At 40.3% G+C, this 26903-nt stretch overlaps 1 protein-coding gene across 5 annotated transcripts in view; it reads left to right on the top strand.

The window, feature by feature from the left end:
* LOC146823290 (rho GTPase-activating protein 6-like) overlaps positions 1-26903 on the top strand; it is a 1132600-nt gene that overhangs the window by 821750 nt on the left and 283947 nt on the right. For all 5 annotated transcript variants that reach the window (XM_085607628.1, XM_085607627.1, XM_085607629.1 and 2 more), the window contains one exon: positions 7742-7804. In XM_085607628.1, the coding sequence (XP_085463754.1) occupies positions 7742-7804 (63 nt within the window). The remainder of the gene's footprint in view (positions 1-7741; positions 7805-26903) is intronic.

Genomic DNA, 26903 nt, shown 5'->3' with positions numbered 1-26903 from the left:
GACAAATTCCTTCGACAGCTCTCCCGGTAATCTGATTGCCGAGATTGTGACCAGTGGTTTGCTGTTTAGGTTGGCGAGGAGCATGTGGTCTGCATGGTCTGCAGTATGGGATCGTTGGTAGACCTTATAGACACTAAATAAGACAGTTGTTGCTGCCTCTGAAAGAGATGTCCTTGTGTGACGCCCTTAGCGAGTACCTCCATGTTATTCAGAAGTAGAATGATTGTTCAGAATGGGAAATGGGAAAATACTCTGGTAGTTTGTATTACCATTTCGAAATTTGGGACATTGTTTTGAGGGTATTTTAGGACATTATGGTTCTGGTATGTTATATCCCTTTATCTTGAAAGAAAATAGCAACAAGGTGGTTCGAGTTCTGTATGGCTCTGACACGTCATCTAAGTGCCTACACCTTGTAGGTTGCCTACATTCATTTTACGGAAGGATGCCGACTGTATCAGGTCCTGCTTGCTGCTTGTCATTAACATGCGTTAGTTACATTGCCTCCCTTACTCTGCTTGTTGTCATTCTTGTGTTCGTGGTAATGCCCCTTTAGTATCCTATCTGGGTCAAATACCAATATATCTTATTATGATACTACCCTTGCTCTCTCCTCGAAGTCTAAGTGCACTGTGGGAGATCTACCTTTTTACGTGTTTCTAAGGAGTATTACGAAGACTGAAAACCAATACCTCAGCATACCCAACTGTGTTTCTCTTTTTTAAATGTTCTTTTATTACTGGCCTGACTAGGTCGAGTGCATGTGTGGATCAGCTAGAGTCAGTCTTGTTATGGCTGCAGAGACTGCGTCGGAATAGACTCTGCTCTGGAAATCAACCTTGGGTGTTTATTAGTTTTTCAGCCTTCCAGAGTGCTATCCAGTTAACAATCCAGAACCAAAAGTAGGAAAATTCATCATTATCGTTGCACAATTTGTTGTCTTGTTTCAGCCATTTTTGCTAGGCGGTGGCTGACTTTGGATGTTTCTGTCCTCTGATTGAGCTTTCTAGATTTTGAAACTTTACCACCGTCCTCACAATAGTAGTTACGGCTTCTCTTGTTACATATCATGAAGTTTTTTTGTCATTATCATCATCAAAATCTTTTTTGATGTTTCCTTTATTTAATTCATTACAACACAAGGCTTTTATTGTGCTAGAAAGAAGCTAATTAATTATGTTTTAATGCCCATTCATTCCTTCAGTAGTTCCCCATTATTGTTCTACAATTCAGCAACCAAAACACAATAAAGTGAGATTTATGTCAGTGTATTCAAATCACTGGTTGCATATTTGGGCTTGCCAAGACCCTGATTCGGAAGCAGGTGGAAAATGAAAGACCAATCTTTTAAGAGAAGGTCTCACCCAAGTAATGAGGCATGCTACATCATAGGCAACCTCTCCTCACCCTGGTAGGACAATACCACCAGGGCAAACTCAACCTCGTGGTGGACCAGACGGAGTTCCTAGATAAGGTATTTCTTGGACAAACATGGGATCCAGATTGAACTAATAGTATCTGTAGGTAACTGGATTTTCACCTTTAATAGTGGTAGCCTCTGGTGCATCTAAAAACTACTATGCAATGGAGTGAGACCACAATGATTAGAACCATCATCCTTGTGCCAACATGTTTCTTCCCAAATTTTAATTGCCTATATTGGTTGCGGGTATTCCTCATCCAAATTTGGTGTAATTTTGTGCAACCGTTTTAGTGGTTTAGCGGTTTTCCTGGGAAAATTGCATGGGCAAAACAAGTTTGTAGATCCCCCCTGTTTCTCGCCCGAACTTGTCAGATCACCCTCCCTGAAACTTTTATAACAGATCTGAGGTGGATGCTTTTTTTTTTTAAAAGAAAAGTTTTGTAAAGATCCGTCAAACAATGCCAAAGTTATAAGCAAATCAAAAATCAATTTCCAAATGTATGCCCTTCCCCTCCAAGATTCACTTCTAGAGGTGCCACGGACCAGCGCACTTCCCTAACTACTTTAGCCACCTCTTGCTCCGAATATGACTCAGTTGTTCAGTTCAATATCTAATTAAATTCTGCTTCAGTTCTAAAGATATGGAGTAGGTGACAACAAAGGAACCCGGCATACACTAGTATCCAAATGAAATAAGCATTGTCCCAGCCATAGTCAGTATACCAAAAGTTCGTAAAAGATTAAAATATTTTTTACCCTTGACTTCCAGTGCAAATACCATAGCAGATAGGAGAGAATATCAGCAAGTGGAACATGTTGCTTCTACTGGCCAATTCGCTTACTTCGTGTTTAGGGATAAAGCACATTTGTTTAATAAAGCACAAATTTGCCTCACACATTTTACTATCAAACCACTTGGTCAAAAGCCCAAAATATTAAAACAGACAGTACGTTAACTCAAAACCTGTTGCAGAAGCCATTTCTGCGTGAACCAATGTTTAACTGGAATGGGAAATAGATAAAAATAAAACTGAAACCTTCTATCTTTGCTAGCCGTAGTTCTGTTTACATTTTTCTAACATCTGCTTACATGTTCAGCACTCTCGCCATAAAAATAGTCTGTGCCCTGGCCTTCCCAGCCAGCAATGTGTGCTGCTAAAGTTCCCGTAAAATGAGGTTAGGGTGGTAATCTTGATCACAGACCAGAAAGAGTATTTGTGCTGATTTTTTTTATAGTGTACAGTCAAGAAATCCTTTATCAGTTAAAAGGATATACATTAGAGAATGGGCTACATACAATCTAGAGGACCTATTTCGGGAAGGCTACAGTAAAAGTAATCTATCGTAATAAACACAGAAATGTACTCATATAGAAGTGCACGAGTAGTTATCAACAAGGCCATGTTATCGACAGTGGGGCTGAGAGTATCCCCATAGACAAGGAGACCAAAACAAGAAGCTGCAACATGGTGGACTGATCATGGACATTGCCACCACGGTGGACAATCTACTTAAATTATTGAAAATGGAAAGCTGGTATTGTCTCAAGGTGTGAACTACAATAGCCTTAACAACGCTTCTTTACAGAGTGACAACATTGCTCCGCACTGCCTTTCACATGCACACATTCCGTCAAAGAATGTGGGGAGTTAACGCATACGCTGCAATTTACCATCATGGCTTGCAGGAGAAAAAGGCCTCTGACAACACAGATGAAAATGTCAAATTCTTTGAACAATATGCGCATAATGCAGATAAGATCCCACTACAACGTACGCAATTGGATGAACCTCTTTCCACAAATGAATAACAATGTAATTCTGCTTAAAATAATCTATCACAGAAGTGTATGGAAATATGAAAACAATATATTCAAGGGGCCCAGGTTTATAAAATCTTGGTTTAGTGAAGTTGAATGCCAATAAAACCAGGACGCTTCTTTGCACGTATGCCTTCTTTGATTTAACAGTTTACTCTAGCTGATAGTGATGTCAGAAAATATTGTTACAAAAATGATAGATTATATAAATGTATTAATAGTATTGGGGCTAGAGGGAATTAAGAGTATTATCAGAAGAGCAGGTACAGGGAGGAAAGTGAAAAGTGCAAGTTTAATAATAATCAAAGATCTGTCTATGTCCATTCTCACAGCGGGCCAGAGAATGTTCCAGTGCTCATACTGAATGTAAACCCCCACCCCTGCCCCTTCTGCCTTAGCACAGGTATTATATGAATCTTTCCTGATTCTTGATTTCCCAATATTAGCAAATAACTGAAATAGTGCTAATAATAATAATTTTAGTAATAGCTGGCATTTTGTACAGTCCTTTATACTGTACTACTACCATTTCTAAGTGCTCTAGATAACAGATGTCACTATTACCCAGTTTTATATTTCCCACTTTACCAACCTCAAAAGGATGTAGGACTGAGTCAGCCTTGCTGGAATTCACATTTGTGACTTGTAGACCACTACATATTAAAGTGGCAAATGTTCAAATCACTGAGCTATCTTGAATAGGAAAGTGCCAGTTCTTGGTACGATTGGTCCAGTGAAAAAGTATCTTTTTGTGTGAAAATGAAAATCTTTAAAAGTAGATCCCCTGCATAGTCAGTAAATTAGCAATACCATTTTTAAAGATTCTTCTCAAGATATTTCTGCATTTGCAGACCATCTCAACAGTCAAACTGCTACCGAGAAACTGCAGAAGGTTGCGTTAATGTCCAGGGTTGTACAGTCAGTCTTGATAGCAGATGAACATAAAGTGGCAGAAGAAGTGAAGAAATCAGATGTTGTTGGGCTAGCAGCCTAGCACACAAGCTTTCACACTGAGAACTGTAGTGAGAACCCCTGAAAGTGCGCCACATCCCAAACGTGAGTTACATCCATGCAGTTCACATCACAACCAAATCAAAACATGCCTGTGTTATCTAAAACATCTTCTATATAAATGAACTCAGTCATAAGTAAGAGAAGATAATAGCTATCAATGAACCTGACTTCAAAAGCCATTAGAAGCTGGTTATAATCTCCCAGAAATTGGAAATAATACCAGTTGTTAAATGGGTTTTAAATAACATTAAAGTTGTCAAAATCAGGAATACAAAAGGGCAGAGTCTGCTCATATTTTTTGCAGTGAGGACTGTGAAAAAGTAGACGGGCAAACAGCAAACGAGTTTTTGCACTTGGAAAGTCTAGTACTTAGGATTTTTTTGTTTTAAGTGCAGAACACAGAATTATATTTCTACATAATAATGCCTTATGGATTCCGAATCACCCAACCAGTAAAAAGTTAATCAAGGAGAAATATCAACATGGAGGTGAAACTATTGGATGGGAAGTCATCCACTGATGGATATTCCTGGGAGAATTCTATATCTATAGCATGTCAATTACTGGACTTGTACTATATTTAGTGTTTGTGTTTTTTACGGTATTGCAAGTCAAAAGCACTTCAGTCTTATGCCCTTTAATCCTTTATTGAAGAGTCCCCTTCAGGGTAAGCTTGTATGTTCCCTACCCTGAGTGACGCAAATGCATGTATCTCCTGAGATCTAGGCCTGTCCATGATGATTTTAGGAGCTTAAACCAGTTCTATGACCTGGATTGGCACACCAAGTGTGTCTTGTAGCCTGACATGCAACTATTGTCCATGTCCTGGGTGGTTGATGTAAAGGCACTGTGGTAGCAGCACATTAGTCAACCAGACTTATTCCTGGTTCAGGTGAAGTGTGGTGCCTACTGTCTTACTCGTTTAAAGTTCCTGTTATGAGTGACATCCAGACACGTGCGCTGCCATCATGTGTGTGTATGTAGAGTGTATGTGTGATATTCTTGGTAGTAAGACTCCATGTAAATGTGAGATTATGATTGCTGAGACCAGAGGGAACCATATTAGATTGTCCATGCTATGAAATCACAAACGATGGACATTGGATTTATATTACTTGCATTCCTGGAGCTGAAGGGACAAGATCTCAACACTGAAGTGTGGGAGAATGGCAGCAAGACTACCCTCAGAATTCTGTGAGGACCTTTTAGCAGTGGATTGCTGATGAGTCCTTTCTGAGCCCTGACATTTGGTTGATTGTGGGGAAGAGGGTGAGTCATTCGATTCTACTGTAAGAGTTAGGGCCGTTTCTAGGGCGAGCCTGTCCCTTTAGTCTTTCCATTAATGCTGCTTCAGGATGGTTCATAACAGCCAGGTGCTGAGTCTTCACTCTCCATTGCGGGCATGGTTTGAATACTTCTGCTGGGAGCCAGCATCATCACAGCCTACTGTGACAACCATCAACTTGCATAAAGACTGTCTGCACTGCAACCAGTAAATTCATTTTTTAAAGGACCCTCCCCGAGTCATCTTGAAATTCCTTAATTTTATAACAGTAGATCATCATCATCCTTGTGAAATATTAGCAGGAAACCATCCTACTTTGTTACAGATGCACGTTCTTCTTGATCAAGGAAGGATGTGTTCCACAGAGTACTCAAAAGCTGCTGTAATCCAGGGCTGCTGTCTGTCTCTCAGTGGGGACATCACCTGAAGTCTGCACAACTTGCTAGAGAGATGTGGTTTCGCGAAATGCCTAGAAGCCTGTCTGTCTGCTCATAGATGGAAGGGGTATGCCTGGCCATTCAGGATGAGAGATTCTCCAGGAGAAGCATATTCCAGTTCTCATAGTGTGGAGCACCCAGAAGAAGAGTCATCCGGCCTCCATGCATGATTCATTGGGTGAACTTTGTGAAGTATCTACAACCCCCAAGTGATAGCCTACCATCTGTGATAGCAATGTGACTAGAGAGCCTCTTCCAATCATGATATGAATCATGCAAAGGTCCAACAACGTCACCATAGCACAGGATCCCCCACTGATGTGGCGCCTGCAACTATTGAAGACCTGTGCCAGCTACTGAGGCCTACCGTATTCTTCTTCCCCAGCTTAACTGTCCAAAAGGCAGGGCTGCAATCTGCAAACCCACACCTGCTGGCTGAGGCATATGATGTGTGACTGCAAAGGGGACACCACCAATCTCCTAGCCATACCACATCTCCATCAGGCCTGAAGTGTGAATCTATGAGAATCTGTCTTGGACTCAGAAAGATAATCCTCTCCGTTTTGGATTAAGAATGATTGCCAGCATGAACTCTCTTTGCTCAAGGTAGTTAATAAACTGACCTACAGCTTACCAAGCAGAATCACTGTTCTCCAAAGCCCAATACAGAGCTCATGCCTAGGATACATTTCATTACTACTAAATCCCCATATTTGGTGTGAGAGCTGTAGAAACAGACTGGGACCCAGTAGTGTACTATAGAACCTCATTAGTGTGCAGTACTTTGTTTTTTTTGTATGTTATTAAAGTAGTTCTTTTTTTATTGAGACAAGCACTGGCCTGGACAGTGAACTATTGTGTCTGTTGTTTGACTGTTTTGAGTCTCTAGACCCTTACTACCTCCTTTAGAAACTGATAAGATCTGACAATGGACAGCAGGGCGAGTTCAAGTCTTTATTTCAGCAACAGAGAGAGGCACAATCCTTATGCTTCCTTCTCCACCAACAGCTGTCGCAACATTCCATCCGGTTGCCTAGGTGCCCTGCAGCATCACTGGTGGAATATCGAATTAGTGACATTCCAAGAACAAGCCACAACAGAAGTCTTTGATGGCTGATCCTTTGATACTCTGAGATTCAAGTATGAAAAGGACGTGTATGACCCAGTTTTGCAGAGCCATAGTTCAGCGGACCTCGGGATACCAAAGACAAATAATCTTCATCACCACAGTTGTGGTGCAGTAGCTCCTGACTGTTCTTTGCAATCTTCATGAATAGGGTTTGACACATTATTTCCTATTATTGATGCACAATAGTTAGTAACCTAGTATTCTATCCTAAGGCTAAATGATTTTAGTGTAAAGATGTTATTTCACCAACCAGAACCACTATTTACTGACAGGCACACTGAAATATGCTGTTTGTGTTGCATCCAATAAATATTTCACATTACCATACAGTCTGTCACTGCCAGACCAATGGCCAATTGAATCCTTTTCTCAACATTTGTGATAAAATAAATGGATGCATATAGTTTTTTCCTGTCGGACAACAAAGCTCTTAATCAATGAGCCAACAGGCCAACTTTATTTAAGAGTTTAAAGAAAGGAAGTCCACAGTCTTCTGAGATCCCTGTAGTGCAGCAGATCATTTTTTTATTAGATGCAGGTGGGAAAGTATTCAGTATTTGTTTTCATGTGACTGACTACATCCATAACTTAAAGAACATTCCTGACTACCTTTTCTCCTTTTTCTTACCGTTAGGTGGACCAAAGCGGAGGAAATCATTAAGGAGGAAGCTGGACAGCTTCTCTAAAGAGAAAAAAGGTAAGACTGGTTACACTTCCATTCAAGCTTTCAATGTTAACTTCGGTTTTCACCTCCTTTGTTATGAGCTTGAAACCTTCCAAGGACTATTCTTCCTCCATCTAGATAAATACATTAAGTGCCATGAAATTGGTTGATAATAAGACATGTTTAAATAGGACATAGATGTGGCAAAACCGGTATGAAGCACCTTAAAACCGCATTATTATCAGGTTTCTTCTTATTCATATGTATTTGTCACTTGCCTTGTTATGCCCTTGCATCTAATCATCTCACAACAAATAGGATATCCTTTTTGTTTCTGTGACTAGATGTAGCTCATGGTGTTTATGAATACTTTGGCTCCCATTTCAAGTTGGCCCGAACAGTTTCTGTAAGGAGATGGCCCTTGGGCAACTATTACTTTTAGTCTGTATGTATGAGCCTGGAATTTTTAGGTCCATAAGCTCCAGTCATGTCCTTGAGTAGGATTGGAATTCAAGAAGATAGGCCCAAGCCTCAGCTGGGACCTACGATCCTTGCTACTTATACCAGTGACATAAGCACTAGGAATTGGGCCTGGGGAACTGGCAGAGAAGACATCCGGAATATAGAAACACTGGAAAAATGATGTTCTGAGGCCCATGCACCACCTCTAATCATTCACACAGTCATAAGAGATCTACAGGTATGGAAAATATAGTTATGTTTGTAAATTTACACGTACATTATTCACACTACAACTCAACTGCCTGGTGGATATGGGACTGTGCCACCAACAGGGCCGGTCCGATGATTCCAGGATGAAAGGAGTGGAGTGAGGAAAAGGAAGAGATATGGTTTGCCAGTGAGGAAATCTCTGATAAATTTCCACAAATTATGTTACCTTAAATTTACTTAGAGAACTTGAAGTTACAAACCTTTCTCGGCCAATGGATCTTTGCCACTATTTTCGAATGGAGCATTACATATCAAAAGACATCAATAATTACATTTGATGTTGAGTCAATGAAGAGAGTGTTGGTGAAGTGTTAAAAGTTTATTCTCTCCTTTAGTAGTTAAGTGACTATTTTTGTTCTTTTTTTCAAATTAATGACAGACAATAAGAAATAGATTGGTTAGAACAAGGATAGTAAATAAAACAGTGTGTTCCATTCAAAGCATTGTCCCTATTCTAAACAAAAGGACCTATTCTACCCTAACTGTTGTTGCTGTTTTTATTTTGCACTAGAGGTTTTCTTGTGGTGCACCTATTTGTACTTATGAGCAAGGCTTGCAGTGATGAGGCCCAGGCTATGCCTATAAGGGTGCCTGATTGTGTAGATGTGTGTATAACTGGTATTGATAAGACACTGCTAACCATGGTGTTCCTGTTGAGTACATTTGTGTGAGGGAAAATTGTCTTACTGCTAGCCATCCTACAGCTTCTGTATGTGCGCAAGAACGTTTGTATTGGTTATGTCTGCACTGGGGATTGCTGAATGTGTCACAAATGACATGAGACAGCAAATAAGTTGTTGCCACATTCACTTGAATAGCCACTTTTTTCTAATATCCCCAAAACATTTAGCAGAACATGACTGTTACAGTTGCAGCTGAATCAACCCAAAGTTAAGATGTCGACATTGCGAACGTGGGAGATTCCGTCGCATGATAGTGCCTGGCAAAGCTCACTTTGGTTGTACAGAATCAGTGGCATGTCTGGTTAATTATAAAACAGTCCAGTGGGCATTTTAAAAGGGCAACTGCCTCTCAATATTTCTCCTTATGTATTAGTTAGTAAGCTTTACTTTTGAATAAGGAAAGAGCAAAATTAATTAACATGCATTTCAAGGGTGGTGATGAAACCTAACATTGAAGAGTACAACATATATACACTAAGTTCAACATCCACATCCTCTCACTTGATTTAAAAGATTCATAATGCGATGCATATTCATAAAGGTAGACCCTGATTCAAGAACTAACTATGACGCATCGACCTCATTACAAGAAACTGCCTTCAATAAGAACCGCCCATCCAGACTCTAGACCGAGTTCACAGAGCAAGTCTTAAACTCAGTATTTAGAATATGTAGTTCTTTTATCATGTCACTGGTATTTCTTTAACAAGCTTATAAATACAGCAACAAAAACTCCTGGAAGAGACATTAAAGAAACTCAGACCCTAGGAGAAGTCTAGCATACATAGCAATACTCTCACAGAATGACTGTGTGTAGTTAAAGTTAGCAATGCACTAATGATGGAAGGGTAATAGTTAGCATGAATAGTCACATTATATATAATTCACAATCATTTAGTTGCTATTTATTTATATACATAAAAAACAGTGAAGTCGCTACACTTTAAAATATGAGTATGACGTATAATATACATTTGCAATGGAAACAAAAAACTATACAACCAGCATAGAGCCTATGCAGAACCAAATAGAAATCAAAATCACATGTAAAAGGTTTTAAAAGGGTTTTAAACAAACAGAGTACAGATATTGATGTTGCAGCCTCATCGAGGCATGTTCTCCGAAAGGCCATTATCAGGGCTCCCTTTAACAGGTGGATAACAACCCACCAAAGGGTTAGCAGGACATCTCTTCATTCAATAACTAATATAGCCTTATAGCCCGCCGTAGCGGGCTATACCGGCTATTAAAGGCCCGCTGCAGCGTTAAAGGCCCGAGCCGAAGGCGAGGGACTTTAACAAAAGCAGCGGGACTTTAATAGCGGTATAGCCCTACTACGAAGGGCTATAAGGCTATTAGAACATTCTGCCACTAGAGGGCAGAATGTTCTAACAAATTAAACAAAGGCTTCTCAAAGCTTGAGGAGATTTAAATCCACTCGAGCTTCGAGAGGCTTTTGTAAAACATTGGAATATTGCTCTGCGGGCCTTTACCGGCCGGTAGAAGCACGGAGCACTCCATTGTCTACAATGGAGTGCTCCACATTCCAATGTTCTAATATCCATTAGAAGTGTGATGACTTATTACCATGATATTTAGAGAAATTACCACATGCAGGTAACGATGTAAAGTTGAATTTATTAGGATATAATGTAGGAGAGCTGCCCGTAAATGAGAAACAGCCTCCGCACAGGCAAACAGACTCTAACTGCCTAAAACTCCCTGCGTCATAAACCACCCGCATCATTCTAGGTTCCTTTCTGTCATTCTGGCACTGCACGAAGAGTAACCAGGACCAGAACGACATCAAGGAATATTACAAATTGTTAGCATGCTGGTATTGGAAGGTGATAGCGGAATCAGACTAGCCTATATTTGGACGGGCTAAGGGTATATTATACGATCCCTGTTAACCAGGGTCTAAAATAAAGATTCCAGCCTGTTTCTTCTAGTGTGCTAATGAGGATTACAAGTTATTTCCTCTAGCATGTGAAATAACACACAGGTCTGGGAGCACTGGGTATAATTACAAGTGTTTTCCCCCCGTTCTAGGGAAATAACAGGCCCTGTTGGCTATTCATTTGCCACCCGCTTAGGGTTTTGTTTTTACTAGGCCTATTGAGGTGGATGAAGTGGAGTGTGGCAGGAGAGCAACTGATCTTTAACTTCAGGAAGAGGAACTTTCTCTGATCCATCATACTAAAGTAAGTGGACAGGGGAGGGTTGGCACAGCAGCTGCCTACATCCTCCATATATACGCTGAGGAGTCCAGGTGTAGCACCCGGGCTCCGAACTATCAGGTTAGGACAAACCAGAGAACAAGCTTCAAAAGTTGCTCCTCAGACTCCATGGGGCTGCGGGAGCATGGGAGAATCCATGCACACCACAGAATTGGAAGGTAACATTGTGGCTGAGACTGCTTTGAGATGGAGTTTGGGGAGCCAATCATACAAGTACCAGAGTACCAGCGTCGTTACCACTCCAAGATGACAGAAACATATTTCTGTCTTTTGGGCCATATTAGTGTGCTTCCTCAGGATTTCAATGCCCAAATGATCTACTGGACCAAATCTGAGCATTAATTTCTCATCTTGGGATTCCTCCCAGCAACAAAATGTGATAGTACAGGTTGCTCTGTGCGATGCTGTCTGGAACAGTGGCCAGGATGCCGAGATGACCCATTCCGATATAAAAGGTAAAAGTAGCTGTCTGCTGCTGTATTGAGTTGTTTCGTTCCTTTATCCAACTAACCTCAGGCTTTATGGGTGATGAAGGTATTCATTCCATATTAGTACTCCCCCCAGCCCATCAGTAAGTACAAATTAGCCTTCCAACTGGCACTTCCTTCCTTCAGTCTTTGAAGAAGTTTGATGTCAATGAAATGAAGAGTTAATTAGATTTCTGGAAGCATCACATGTGGATGGGAAATGAGTCCAACATATTGAACTTTTGGGTCTAGTCAAGAGCGTTGGCATGTACCTATTCAGGGGTGTTTGAATGCCATGTGCAACCCTCAGAGAGTTAGTGTATATCTATCAATTGACTCTCTGCTGAACACACCAATTAGAAACAGGTCTTCATTTGTTCACAGCCTACCAGAGCCCATCCTGCCACATACATCCGGCTCATCTGCATTAATGGCTTAGAAAAGGGTTGAGAATGGGAGAGTTACTCCAGCTCCATTTTCTGAGATCAAATCAATTCTATTAAAAATGAAATTTGAAATCCTGAAAGTTGAACTATTATCTGATGTCGGCCTGCAACTTTCTATTTCATACTTGCTGCTGGATTAGTAAGAATCCACTTTAGTAAGTGATTTTCATAGCTCTCCTTCAGCCCAGGAATCGATGAATGCAGATACATTAAGTCAAGGAGTTGATTTCATCTCAAATAATGGTGCTGACATGCAGCACAATGCTGTACAGAAGACACATTACTTTCTACCATCATGTGTATTTCACGTGTAACACATATAACATTTACAAAAACACTGAGGAAATGGGTGAGAATAAAGAGCTTGGGGAGTTCAGTAGCAGGGAATGTTGTAGCAATTCCGGTTGATGCACTATAAATGATCCTTGGTTGTATACATAATAAGTGGTTATAGTCACACAAATTGACCATTTAGGCAAGACTGAAAGGAAGAAAAGTGGAGGTTCAATTAACATTCCTTCCTGTGAGTGGGAGTGGAGGGAATACAGCAAGCATGTTAAGTGGTGAGTGGCTATAGTTGATAGATAGATGAGAGAAAAAGAGAAGGCTTTACATTCTTCACTGAAGATTGTAGGAGAAGTTAGGGAAGATTGTACCTCAGGAAAATGAAGAGAATGCTAATTTTCTTGTTTTATTCTTTCTGGTTTGGAGAGATCATGAAACATTTAGCTGGTGCCGCAGGTTATGGAGAAGCAGCCATCCACAGGGATTTTATCAGTCAGTAGTTCATGTTTTGAGCTAAAAAAGCTTTGTAAATGATGCATATTGATCTAAGAATGAATGAGGCTGAAAAGAGGAGCCAATGCAAATTCCTTTGAAATGAAGTGATGTGATTAAATGTGCGTTGTCCAGTGCTCAGAAGGGCATCCGCATGGAAGCCAGCTGTGAGTGGAAGATATGCTAACAAAAGGGCATGAAGATAAGTACATATAGATAAATGTATGTTTACTATACTTCCCCATATGTGTACCTTGATTATTTATTTATTTATATTACCTACTGGCGGTCACCAGTAGGTAGTTATAGTTAGGACCTAGTTTCCATAGGAAGAAAGTTTTTTGACTTGTCTATATCTTTGGCGCCGTTTGACGAATTTTTATGAAATGTTCCCAAAAGGTGTGCCTGTCATTCTAAGTGTGAATGGAACGTTTTGGGGGTGATCCGTCAAGTGGGGACTGAGAAAGAGGGGGGGGTCAAAAAAGTGCATTTCTCATGTTAATTCCATAGTAATTTTAGACACAACTACAGCCCAAACTGCTGGATGGAATTACACCAAATTTGGCAGAAAGATAGCTTTTGGTTCACAGAGCTACCTTTTTGTTATTTTGTGTAAATCTGTTCAGTACTTTTTGAGACAGTAAAACAAAACCAAATTTGTATATATATCCGAGTATCCAACAGTCCCCAAGCTAATATCTGATTGGCTGCCAACACTTCAACCAGGAAGTTTTGCCAGCCATCTTGGGACTCTGCTACAACCAAGTCCCAAAAAATACCTTAAAAAAAGAAAAGGGAGCAAGGTAGGAATATCCTGACCTCTTAGCCCTGGTCCTGGGGTCCCCCTGAGACCCGGCCAGGGCAATAAAGCATCTTAAAAGGATTGCTGCAAAATCATATCGGAGTTGTAAATCTGAGGTAAAAAAAAAGAAGCAAGGTGGCCCGCTCTACTTTAAATATTTTCCCCTAGGGCCAGGGCCCGGGGGCTTATTTTTATTTTAAATAAGGGGAGGAGGGAGCATGAGGTACCCTTTCCCATGGTCAATCTTGGTCCTGGAGACCACCTCCTCACCGGTGCTGGCTGAGAGTTGAATTAAACTGGAGGAAGGCCACGTGGCCCTCCTCCTCAGACTCTAACAGCTCTGGGGACCACCACCTCCACAGGGCTTTATGAGATAAATGGAACGGGCCATGTGGACCCCGCCCCTATGATGCCCAGAACGTCCTTGGGGACCACCACCTCCCTGGGGCTGGCCCGTGCATTCGAAAGAAAGAAGGGGGACCATGCCCCCCCCCCCCTTCTAGAGCCATTAATGGCCCTTGTGACGCCATTCCCCAGGGTCAGCTCTTGCTATGTCCCAATGTGCCCTTACTCAGGACATAGCAGTTAGCTTTCATTGGCGGGAGCTGACATATATCCCTGTCCAAGATGGCGGTAGAGTTAATAATAGTAAATCTATACATACTCACCTTCACAAAATGTTAATACTGTATATTAGCCCACAATATTTTGCCCACAATATTCTGTCGTAAGTGGAATGAATGTCATAAAAGGGAGGTCAATGAGCAAGGCATTATCCATTAATGTAGGATAGAACAGGGGTTGGTGGTTTTCAATCTTATCCTGAGAAAAAGTCTAATTTGATACCAAGCTGTCTGAGCTTTTCGAATGCTCCCTGAAGGAGATACTTGGGTACATTTAGAAACTTTAGAGGTTAGCATTAGAGGGTTTGGTAGAGCTACCAAATTGTGTCATGGTTCACCAAAGTTTGATTAGAGTTTTCTAGAATTGAGCAAGATGTACTTGATGTTTTTTGGTTTAAAATCAAGGTTGAATGTACTCTATCAGCGGACATTCAGATTGAGTGGAATGTTGGCAGAATTTGAAGTTTTGGATGTTAACTGCTAAGGTTCTCCTCAAGTAAAGTTGTGTATGATCAGCCTTTTAATGAGCCTGATGACCAGATCACCTAGAAGGACTCGATGTAAAAATTAATTTGGGAGAGATTAGAGCCCTAAAAGGTTCCCTGTTTATCTGGTTAAAGGGCTGACTTGAAGGAGTGCAATTGGACATTTAAATTGAGAACTGTGTCATTAAGGCCCAGTCATGGGAAGACTGTTGAGCAGTGCTTGGTTTGATTGTTTTGCAAACGTTTAAACAAATCAAAGCCTAAATTGCAGAGATCACTCTTGTCTATGATTTGTAGAAGGTCATTAATGATTTTGAGTGCTGTAGTTTCAGTTTTGCAGCCTTGGTAGAAGACCGACTGATATAGTAGACGTGTGTTGTGCTGGTCTATGTAATGTTGAAGATGCAGTGCTAATCCTTTTTCAAGGATCTTGTTTAGTAAGGAAGGTAGTTCAAAATGCTGTAGTTTACATAGTTACTTTGGCCTGTTAACTTTCTTTAGCAGGGAAGCATTTGAGTGACTTTCATTGAGAAGCAATGTTTACATAGGGGGAAAAGGGAAATGGTTAAAATGATATTAGGGAAGTGTGGCATTTAAGGTTGTATATAAATATATACTTCCATCTAAAATGGTATTTTTGTTGGGTTTTAAGTAAAATCTTAAGATGTCCTGCTGGAATTTGGGGGTGGAGAGATTCTGTAAGGCAGTAGGAGAGGCAGTGACTCAGCTGCAGTAGCATCTGTTTGCTACTACTTAATTATTATTACTGACCTGTGAAATAAAGAAGATCCCTGTCAATGAAGGCTTGGTTTCCCCTTCTCATAGGAAACATGTTGTTTTCACAGACACTTTCTTTGAGGATTATGGGTCATGTTGGTCGTTAGTGGTCAGGAGTTGAACTGAGGTCCAAGTGGAAATGTTAGAAGGTGGGATGTGAGGAGTGGAATAATGGACATTATGGGGACTGAAGTGGTCAATATTATTGCAGATTAATTCATCTTATTGATAAAGAACTTGTTATTTTCATGTTTTTCCAACAGAGTGGGGCCTGTTATGAATTAGCAGGGAGATTGCGGTTTGCCAGACTGCTTCAATTATTCTGCCACTTTTAGGTTTTGCTTCAGTAACTGCTTTAGATCAGTGGGTTGATTTGGCTTACAAAATGCAAGGTTTGTGGTCAGAACATGATGTAGTTTTGGATTAATTGTCTGGTTGAATGCCAGGTCTTTTCAAGTTTCCAGATTGTGAGTTCAGATGTATTCATGTCCTTGGTGTACCATGGGGCATTTAGTTTGAAGGTCCTTTTGGTGTGCATCAATACATGGATGTCAGTAAAGTGTATAACAGTGGAATTGAGGACGTTGACAAGGTACCTGGATGTGCTAATGGGAGAGTGTAGAAAGGATATTTTTTCACTCTGAGGTTTTTGAAGGATAATATGAATATGAGATTTGGTTCTCCCTTGCAAAGGCATTTGCTAGGTGTGAGGCTGAATGGGAAAGCGAAATGATAAATGATATCTCCAATCAAAGGTTAGTGATGAGAGGCAGACAATGGATGTAAACATAGATAGGATGAGGTAGAGATTATTGCCTAAGATGTGATTGGTTGAAGCGACTTTGTGCTACAGGGTGAGTGAGATAATGAGATTTCAATGGAGTCACTAAGGTTTATGGTGTTTTGAGTATCTCGGAGATTAAAGCCCCATAGTAAGTGTTAAAAAAGAAGGAAGAATGAATAAGTTTGATAAAATCATCTAGGAATCTTGCTACAGGAGTGACATATGAGCTGGAGTCTAGTATGATGCGTGGAGGTTTTTGAGAGGTGGGCTGGTGGTGGTACATTCAAAACCATTTGCAATAGATAGAGGAAGGACATTGTAAGTGTGTAAGCGTAAGCTTGTAAGTGATGCCATGATTGCCACCAAGTTTGTTTGGGTTTGGTATGTGATGGATACATTATCCATCAGCTATGCATGCTGCAAAGAGGATGAAAAACAGCTTTGAGCCAGATCTTTGTGATGAAGAGGATGTTGAGATACTGTCAACCTCCTCAATGACCACTATCAGTTGAGTGCCTGTGAGCAAAGTGAGAGCTGATAAGCATGTGGGTGAGAGATCTGCATGAATGTGTAACAGGCAGCGTTGAATCAGTAACTATGTGTATAATATTAGTCTGGGAATGCTTGCAGGTGTGTGGGTGCATGGGTTTGTGAGTGGTAAGTAAGTTGGGAAAGATAATGGTGAGGGAAGTAAGCCATATGTTTGAGTAACTAAGGGTGTTGGGGTTGGGTAGGACCAGGTACAGATTTAGAAGAACAGTGCATTTTGACTTCTTCGTAAATGGAAGTTGTCTGGAGAGTCATAGAAATTATTTCAAGGAGCAGCAGTTCACACCAAATGTCATCATGGCTGAACTGAGAAGCTGGATTTAAATGCAGGTAAAACATTTGATACACTTGGGAATCAGTGATGTGGCAAGACAGATGGAATCAGACAAGTTGCGAGAAATATGAACAACCAGGAGATGCACGATTCAGTTGCACTGTTGTGAAAGAGAATATTGTATAATTAATGCAGTGGTGACACAGATGAGTATGGGCAGGGTTTTAAGGTCAAGTGGAAATGACAGGCACAGGAATAAGTGATAGTGTGGAAAGCAGTTTTAGGAGGGAATGTATGGGCAAGCAGTGGATAGAATAGAATTAGCTAAAGGAGCATCAAACCGTTTTCTGATTCAGGCAAGGGGTGAGCAGGAGGTAGCTCTCACCAGATATAGGATGGGAAGCACAGGGGTTCTGACCCTCAGTCTTCTGATCTGAGCAGCACCAAAGAGAAGAGTAAACTTAAGGTGACATTCTTGCTTCTTTTGTCGTTTCAGAAAATGCTTTACGGTTGGAAATAACAGCAGGTAGGATAATCAGTGTAGATGGGTCTAGTGGCTGTGGGCATGGTGGGCTGCAGGGCCATGAGGCGTTAGGGTCATCTCTTGGTCCCCAAGCCCTAGGTTGGATGTAGGGATTTTGCAAAAGCCCAGTTGGTTCACATACTTCATTTAAAAGGCAATCGTATCAATCATGTTATATGATAGCTAAGCATTTATTGGATTGTTACTGATTCCAGTGTTAGAAGGGGGATTTTCATGAGAAAGCAAAACATTTATGGCTATAGAGTGGAATGTGATGCATGGTTGTCCATTGTTCTGTTTTTAAGTTTTAGGAGCAGAACAAGTATGGTATTGTGAGGTGAGGTCGAAAGAGAACGTCAATTCACCTACAGGTTATTGATGAAACAGGGTAGATTCTGGTATGTGTGAACCACACACTGTACTACTTAAGCTATATTATGCAAGATAAAGAGACTTTCTTTTGTTATCATAAATCCAGCTCTTGAGCATTTGTGTGTAGGTCGCAATATTTTCTAATGCTTATTTTTGATCGAACGTCTGCATTATGTTCTGTGATAAGGCATCACCATTTTTTGGCATAGAGTAACCAGAAATTTTTGTTGAAATGCTACGTATTGTGGTGCGATTTTTAAGTTTATTAAGAAAGAGGGAACATGTAAAATGAACATAGTGATGTTTAATAAGGGATTAAAATAAATATTTGTGGTAATCTAGAGCTATGGTGCAGCATGTTTCAGAGAAAACTGTGCTCATGATTCGTTTCATGGCTGCTGTGCCCAGTGGTCCAGAAAGCTCATGAGGATACCGTTTCTTTGATTTGTCTAATATCTTCATCTGTCTCACAAAAACAGGATGGATAGATTGTATACCATACTTCATACTGCAGTAGTTTGTCACTTGATGATTCTGTGTTCTGCTTTAACTTCATCAGAGAGTTGTAATAAAAAAATAGAATGCCAATAGTCTTTATTGATTTCAACAGTTAAGACTTCTCGTTGAAGCTGTGCAACTCATTTGAAATGTCTATGGTTGTAAGCAATGGAAATGGGCACAACATTTTGTTTTACTGTGCGTTTTGTTAATGTGAGGAGGAGTGTGTTTGTGTAGTCCTTTGGCTTACTAAAGTTTATAAAAGGCTAAAAATAGGCAATGTGGCAATTTCCCACATATCTAAAATCCTTTCCCCACTTCTACTTCCTCAGACTATATATTCTTTCTGTCTCGCCTGACTCAGAATATGTTAGAATCTGACTAAAGATCATTTAGGAAGAAGGGGGATGCATTTTTTAAATCAGCCATTGTAATGCAGTAGAAAAGATTTAATCCCCAGTTTCTCTTTTCCTATCTTTAAATTTGCCCTTAAGAGAATTAAAGGGCCACATATATCAAACAATTTTGCATTCGCAAATGGTGTGAATAAGTAATTTTGGCTGTTTGTGAATGCAAAATAGCTTTTCACAATGTATGAAAGGCTATGTAGTCGCAATTTTAGGTAATCTCAAAAATTGTGATTACCTAAAATTTCAACTACAAATAGGGAATCAGCACATGAACCAAGCATTTTCTAAATGTGAACTGTTCATTTAGGAAAAGCTATTACCATCGACTCCAAGTCAATTGTAACCATGTGTAAATTTAAAAAAATGCACATAAAAGCTTTTTTCAAAGTGCCATATAGCGAACACATGCCCCTAGGGCATGTGTGTGCTTTACATGTGCACATTTGTTTGGGGGGTGCTTCGGGGGGGGCTATGCCCCCAGGCAACCTTGGTATTGCATTACCTAATTTGCGATTGCCAATTAGGTAATCGCAAATTAGGTAATAGATAACCATTCACACCTATGAGCCTTTAGGCCCATAAGAACGAATGGAGTGCTATTACCTAATAGCGATTATGGAATTGTGATTGTGAATTTGTAGGAATTGCTATTAGGTAATCGCTATTTTCTTACATACCATTGTGCATTCCTTAAATAGTGATTACCTTATATTCGCTATTTAAGAAATGCAAAATGGATTTTTGATACATGTGGGCAAAATGTAAGGGCTTATAGCTTGTTTTTATTGTGAGTAAAATATGAGGCAATATACATAAACACCTTTACAGACTGTGTATATTCTTTGTGTATTCTTTATGAATAACTATATTCAAAGTTAATTCATTATATAAGGTATGTTAAAATAAGTAATATTCTTAGTCAAACACTTTTCAAGTTCTACAGCAAACATGCACCTCGAGATTCAATAAAAATAAACATATTAAAAGGTAGTTAAGACTCATCATAAATGATGCTTTAGTTTCTAAAAAACTAAAACATTTTTTACTTAAATTATAATTATAATATACTTATAGGAACTTTCAGTCAGCCATTAAAATATTATTGTGCCATTCACATTTTTCTTTCACCCACTGCAGCACAGAGCACGGGGCAATTGCTTAGCCTACTTCAGCCACTTCAAATGTTTATTAATGTAAATATAAAATATTGCTTAACGAAAGACACTATAAATAATACATTTCCTAAAGCTAGAAACCCGCCCTATGTGTGGTGTTATGCCGAAGGAGTCAGCAGGTTTAAAAACATGATAACTCCAATTGACTGAACGTCTCAACATAACATTTACAGATTTAAAACTCTGGACTTGTTTAAGACTTGTTTAACTCTTGAAAGGATAAAGTATGTTTTGGGGCCTCTTCCAGTAACACTATGTCTAAAACTGTTTATATGCTGACATGAATGTGAGGTATCCCAAAAGTGCTTGATCTGCGACATATCTTCTCCTGCTGTTACATTCCGTGAGTTAAATTAGTAAATACATCCTTTATTAGAGCAAATTTGTCTTTAAATAGCAGTGTTCGGGAAACATGATGACCTGAAGCATGGTGTGCGACTGTACAAGAAGTTTGTCCCAAATTATTCTTGATTTGATATTGCAGCAAAACAAAATATCAGCATTTTGGTATTTTTCTGCTATCTGATTTATACATAATTAATTTATAATGTTGGGGAATTACAAAGACCATGTTAATAATTTAATTACGCAACAAATGTGCACTTAAAAAAATCAACTTGTGCAACATTTATATTAATGTCAGCCACTTTTTATCTAGTCTATTTGTTTTTGGTCACTGTGTTTCATCGTACAGGGTTAACCATATGCAAATCAGTATTGGTCCTGCTTCGTTAGGGATTTCCCAGACCAACTGCTACGTCACGTCCACACTAAAAAACAAAAACTAAATAAACGCATTAGAAAAATCAATAGGTCTCGCCTATAGGGCAGCCATTGGCTTTGTCATTGGCTTTTTAGTCACGCTGTACAGCAGCGTGGGCGAGGAGCAACATGGCTAAACATTGAAAAACTAAGTACTACGATGCAGCCAGTGCTGGCCGCATTATAGAACCTTTATCCGATGGGATGGAAGGGGGAAGCAGCAATGACAGCAGGGAGGAGTAAGAGGCACTGCAAGTGCTGTGGGGTGACCAGCAATTGTATTTCTGGCAGGAGGGGAAGTAACAATAATGGGAGAGGGGAGGATGGGGAGGCAAGCAACACTCATGGCTGGGTAAACAACAACAGCAGGAGGGCAAGCAACATTGTCACAATGGGGGAGGTGGGAAAGCAAACAACGACAGGACGGGTGCAAACAACCATAACATTATGAGACAAGGAAAAAAACAGTAACAATGGGAGGGGCAAACAACAACAGAAGGTGAGCGGGTACAAGCAACAAACCGGGAGAATGCAACAAGGAAGCAACAATGATAGGGGAAGAAAGGGGGCAATCAAGTGCTTGAGGAGTTGGAAGGGGAGGTAAGTAACAGCGACAGTATGGTGTGCAAACAACAATGTGAACGCAGAGGGAGGAAAGCAACAATAATGATAGGGGTAAATGACGATGACAGGAGGCAGGCAGGTGCAAGGAACAAGATTGAAGGGGGAAAATAATAATGACGAGGGAAGCAACAAGAAAATAAAGTATCTCAAGATATATCCGTGATTGAGTAGTGGACTTATACTAGTAAATTAATTAATCAGCCAACAAGCGCTAAACAATGGATGGGCTCCAAGCCCCTTTTAGCTAGTAAAATGTATTGCAACGAAAAGCGCATATGCTGTCTCAGGCAAGACCTAAGAAGTAGCCCTAGTTTGGCTTTGGTGTTTTTGAGCCTTGTTAGCTTGAGTTCTAGCTTGAGTTTGTACGGTGAGCAAAAGGAACCACATCTGGGCATAACCTTCAAGCTTAGATTTCCAATTGATTTAGAAATGTCTACACTGCATCTTAAATCCCTTAATGCATGATTGGGAAATCAAACTACCATTTTACAATTTACTAACCGCACCATCCAGAGCATTTCATTCCACAGGGATATTTACATAGTCTTCAGACAGAGTTAAACATTATCACATTTAAAAATAAATGTATAGTGAATTAATTGATAATGGTAGATGCTTAAACAAGTGAAAAAAGAAATCAAGTCTTGAAAATGGCAATATAAACTGTGTTTCACAATATTGATGTTATTGGGTAGCTTAGTATGTATGTCCTATTTTATATGGGATGTGGCTGTAAATGTTGATGTGCAATTTATGTTTTGCTTTTTTCTGAGGCTTGTAGATGCAATAAGGCATGCACAATTGATGCCATATCATTTGTATGTTATGAGACTCAGCATTCATAATCAAGTTGCTATCATGCCATACATTGGAATGCATTTTTCTCAAAGTTTCTTTGGAAAGCTGTCCTACTAGTGTTTACTGAGCGTTTCTGCAGCACCAGTCAGACTGCGATGTGGTATTCTACTATACCAAGATTTTATGCCATTTGTGTGTCACAAAAGTGACGCAAATCAGCACGAAATCTTTTTTTCCCAATTTACTTTCCAGTGCTAAACTTGTTTAGCGCTGGAAATAACAGGAAACTAATGCATAGCAGTGCATAGTGCTGCTTTGCATTACTTAGCGCCAAGGGAGCGTACAATGGGTGGAGCATGGGCGTTCCCATGCAACCACCCAAGGTTTCTCACGCCAAACCTAATTTACTAAACAAAGTAAACAGGGTTTTTAACCTGAGAAAACTGCGCCCTTTCAAAGTAGGCACAAGGAAGGAGTAATGCTTTCATTTCTCCTTGTTTTTCCGACTTTGCATGTGTGCTGCACTGTACAGTACACTACAAAGTGGGAAAAAGGCTTTAAGTTAGTCTATGCATGGTATTTTGTACTGTAAGGATTTAGTTCTAGTACAAAACCTATGCTAGACCCACACAGACACCCTTGCACCATGCAGCAAAGGTGTCTCCGTGGCGCACAGCAGCTGATTTCAGGGAGAGGGGAGGAGAGTGCCTTATTTTAGTAAATTGGGCGCTGTTTTAGTTATTTGCGGCTGCTGCTGTGCGCTATGTGAAAACATGGTAAATCTCCCCCATAGTATTGAGTCCTTAGGTACTGGCACAAAGTCAACAGAGGAAAAGGAAACTGGCATTCATTCAATGTAAAGATTGTGGCTGATGAGCAAATTAACATTTTATAGGTGTATGCTGGAATATTTAACTACCATGAGAACTCCATGCATAATTGGCAAACTTGCGACCATGGCAACTTGGTTCCTGACTGCATGGTGCGCGCACATTTTTGCCTGGGTTATTTGTAGTCAAGCATTGTCACTCTCACATCTATGGCAACAGAGAATGTTCTGTGTTGTCTTTTTGCAGAAACATTTCAGACAGTTCATGAACTCGAATGAAATGTATTAGTGTAGTTTCTCATACCAGTCACCAGAAGTGACAGATAGAGATATTCAAAGGGTGGAAAGTTCTGGAAAAGAGGAATACTAGCGGATCCTCAATCACTTCATGAGTGACTTTGAAACACATGCTAAAACGAAGGTAGCAGTGAGTAAACTGGTTGCACATCCCTAGTAGATTTTTGAATGGGAAGCAAAGTAACAGACCGATATAAGAACTTAGCATTCAAAGAATCTCTTGGAACTCTGACAACTTATAGGAAGACCCTTCTTCCTAAGGTGTCGTGTGTGTGACCCAGAGATATGGGGCTCAAAATACATGACAAATATGAGCGGCTGGAGTTTAACTCGGAATCTAGACAGGTAATGAATGACACATATATATTATTAGTCCATCTTCAATTTGTGTTCAAATCCAATTCGGCTTTTTATTCCTTTTTAACGGAGGAGAAGATGGTACAGGCAGTACAATAGTGCACCATGTAGACAAACGAACATCCAAACCGTGTTTCATTCACAGTGGACTTTGTCAAAGCTGTGCATAGCAAAATAAGTGATTCATATACAATATGTAGATCGCTATTTATGAAAAACAAAGATCAAATTGTGGCTAGATATGCAGTCTTTACAGAAATGATCTTGGGATAATGTATACTATTCAGTGACAGGGCCTTGTCCAATCGTTTGCAATCAAATAAGGTCAAGAGTATATCAAAAGTGTGATATAGTATTGAGTAACAGTTTAAGTTGTAGTAATAATCAAAAGTTAGAAAAGAACACTCCTGGGATTAGCGCAGTTTGCTAATATACAGTGTGATGCAGATCACGAAACATTACAACATGCGTATATTTAGTGGTGTGATGAATTTAGGTACCCATACCCAATATTAAAGATAGATATATATAAGAACCTTGTAGGCTGATCCGTTCTTGTACATTGGTTATTGTTCCCCTCCTTACCGCTGTATTGAACGTAGCGATCTCAAAGGGGCAGTATCCTACCTCGTGGAAGACTGCAGTGGTTAAGCCACTCTTAAAAAAGCCTTCTTTGGACCCTACGGAATTGAAGAATTATCGTCCGATTTCTTTGCTGCTAGTCCCTGCCAAGATTTTGGAAGCCTATTTAAATTCCCATCTTAGTTTTTCCCTAACGGATCACAAGATACTTGATGGTTCACAACATGGCTTTAGAAGCCACCATAGTACGGAAACAGCATTAACTGCGGTATTTAATAACATCCGTACTCGGGTGGATGCAGTGCACACCACATTGCTGGTCCTACTTGACCTTAGCACAGATTTTGATACCCTATCTCCTCTGAGACTGGTTGAACGTCTCTGGGAGATAGGGATCGGGTGCTCGGCCTTGGGGCTTCTCGCATCTTTTCTCAGTGATCGGGCACAGACAGAGAAAATGGGCCAATTCTACTCGGCTTCAAATTCCCTGTCATGTGGAGTTCCACAGGGCTCCTCCTTGAGCCCAACACTTTTTAATATCTATTTGACACCGCTGGCGAAGGTGGTGAGATCCTTTGGGCTGGAGGTGTTGTCTTATGCTGACGACACCCAAATAATGGTGTCCATCACTCACAGTATTAGGGACTCCACCACTAATTTTAATAATTGTATGCAGGCAGTCTCTTGCTGGATGGTGGAAAACTTCATGAAACTGAACGGGGAAAAGACAGAGGTCTTGACTTTTGGTAACCAGCTGGACATTTGGTCCAACGAATGGTGGCCGGATTCGCTTGGCAGCTGCCCCTGCCATGTATCTCATGGGAAAAATCTAGGGGTCATAGTGGATAAATCTTTCTTTGACCCTGCAGATTAGTAGGACAGTGTCCACCTGTTTTGGGATAATCAGGATCCTTAGAAAATTCTCCCAGTTCCTTTTGTTTGCCTCACACAAACAGGCTGTTATTGCCCTAGTAATGTCCAGATTAGATTACTGTAATGCCCACTATTTGGGCATTAACAAAGGCCTGGTGCGACGTTTGCAGCTTGTGCAGAATGCTGCTGCCAGGCTGGTGATGGATCTTCCGAGATAACACTCTGTTTCAGCTTCCCTCATCATGGTGCACTGGCTTCCCCTGGACCGTAGAATTCTTTCAAAAACCTTTGAGAGACTCATAATGCCTACTATGGCCTAGGCCCTGATGGTATGAAAGCAATATTTCAGCGTTTGGCCCTACTAGGCAGCTCAGGTCCTCACATAAAAATCTATTAACAGGGCAGAGGTTTAAAAAGGCGAAATGGGGAGGCAGACCTTTCTCTATTGCTGCCGCTAAGCTGTGGAACTCTCTCCCTGAAGATCTCTCTGGTCAGGTTTCAGACTCTATTTTCCATAAGGCCTTGAAGACCTGGCTTTTCACACAGACTTCAATCTGAACATGTCATTTTATGTCTCTACTCTGGTCCTGCTATAGCGCCTTGATGCCCTTTGGCTAAGTTAGCGCTTTATAAGTTTAATATGCATTCATTCATTCATTCATTGAAGGAACACCTTTCTGGTATCTTCAAAAGTACAAGGTCTAGAGTATTCTCGGTGCCCAAGTAGTCCCTTAATGTAGTGGGGGATTAGTCTGTGTTTAAAAATAAAAAAGGGGGAGAAAGAAAATCATGACTGCTACTGCAAAATGGTGTTTTTCTATTTACCAAAGCCTTTCTGGCTTGCAAAATGGGATTTGTGACCCATTCTAATTTGCAAGTAAGAGGGTGCGTAAAGAGGCTCTGAGGGTTTGCAATTACAGTTGGGTTTACAAATATGGGGTGGCTTAACTCACAGAGTTTTACTCTGTGGAATTCCACTGAGTTAAGTAAAAACGCTACGAGATTCCGCAGAGTACTGCGAGCATCATTATGCCAGTCCACTTTTGCCTAATAATTTAGATTATAAGGCAGAGGCCTTCTTCCACTGTCAAAAGCAGGACATCTCGAACACCAAAACCCACGTAGAGCTACTGTACCAAGAAGGGAGGTAAAAAGCCTGTGTGACATCAGATGGGCTACAGAATGAAAGGATCACCAGCATTACAATCCCAGCCATCAAAAGTTGTCTTCCTTAACACCAACCAATCCAACAAGTTTCCCTTTAACTGACATTCTACTTTCTAGGCTTACCTCAGTTGGCCAGCAATCCAGAATGCCTCTGACAAGACACTTATTTTATTTGAGAAAGAATTCTGTGATACGCTATTACTCCCTTAACGGACGTCTTCTAATT

This window comes from Triturus cristatus, chromosome 5_2 (assembly GCF_964204655.1).
Source record: "Triturus cristatus chromosome 5_2, aTriCri1.1, whole genome shotgun sequence".
NCBI lineage: Eukaryota > Metazoa > Chordata > Amphibia > Caudata > Salamandridae > Triturus > Triturus cristatus.
The sequence above is the reverse complement of the archived record's forward strand: the minus strand, read 5'-3'. Positions and strand labels throughout refer to the sequence as shown.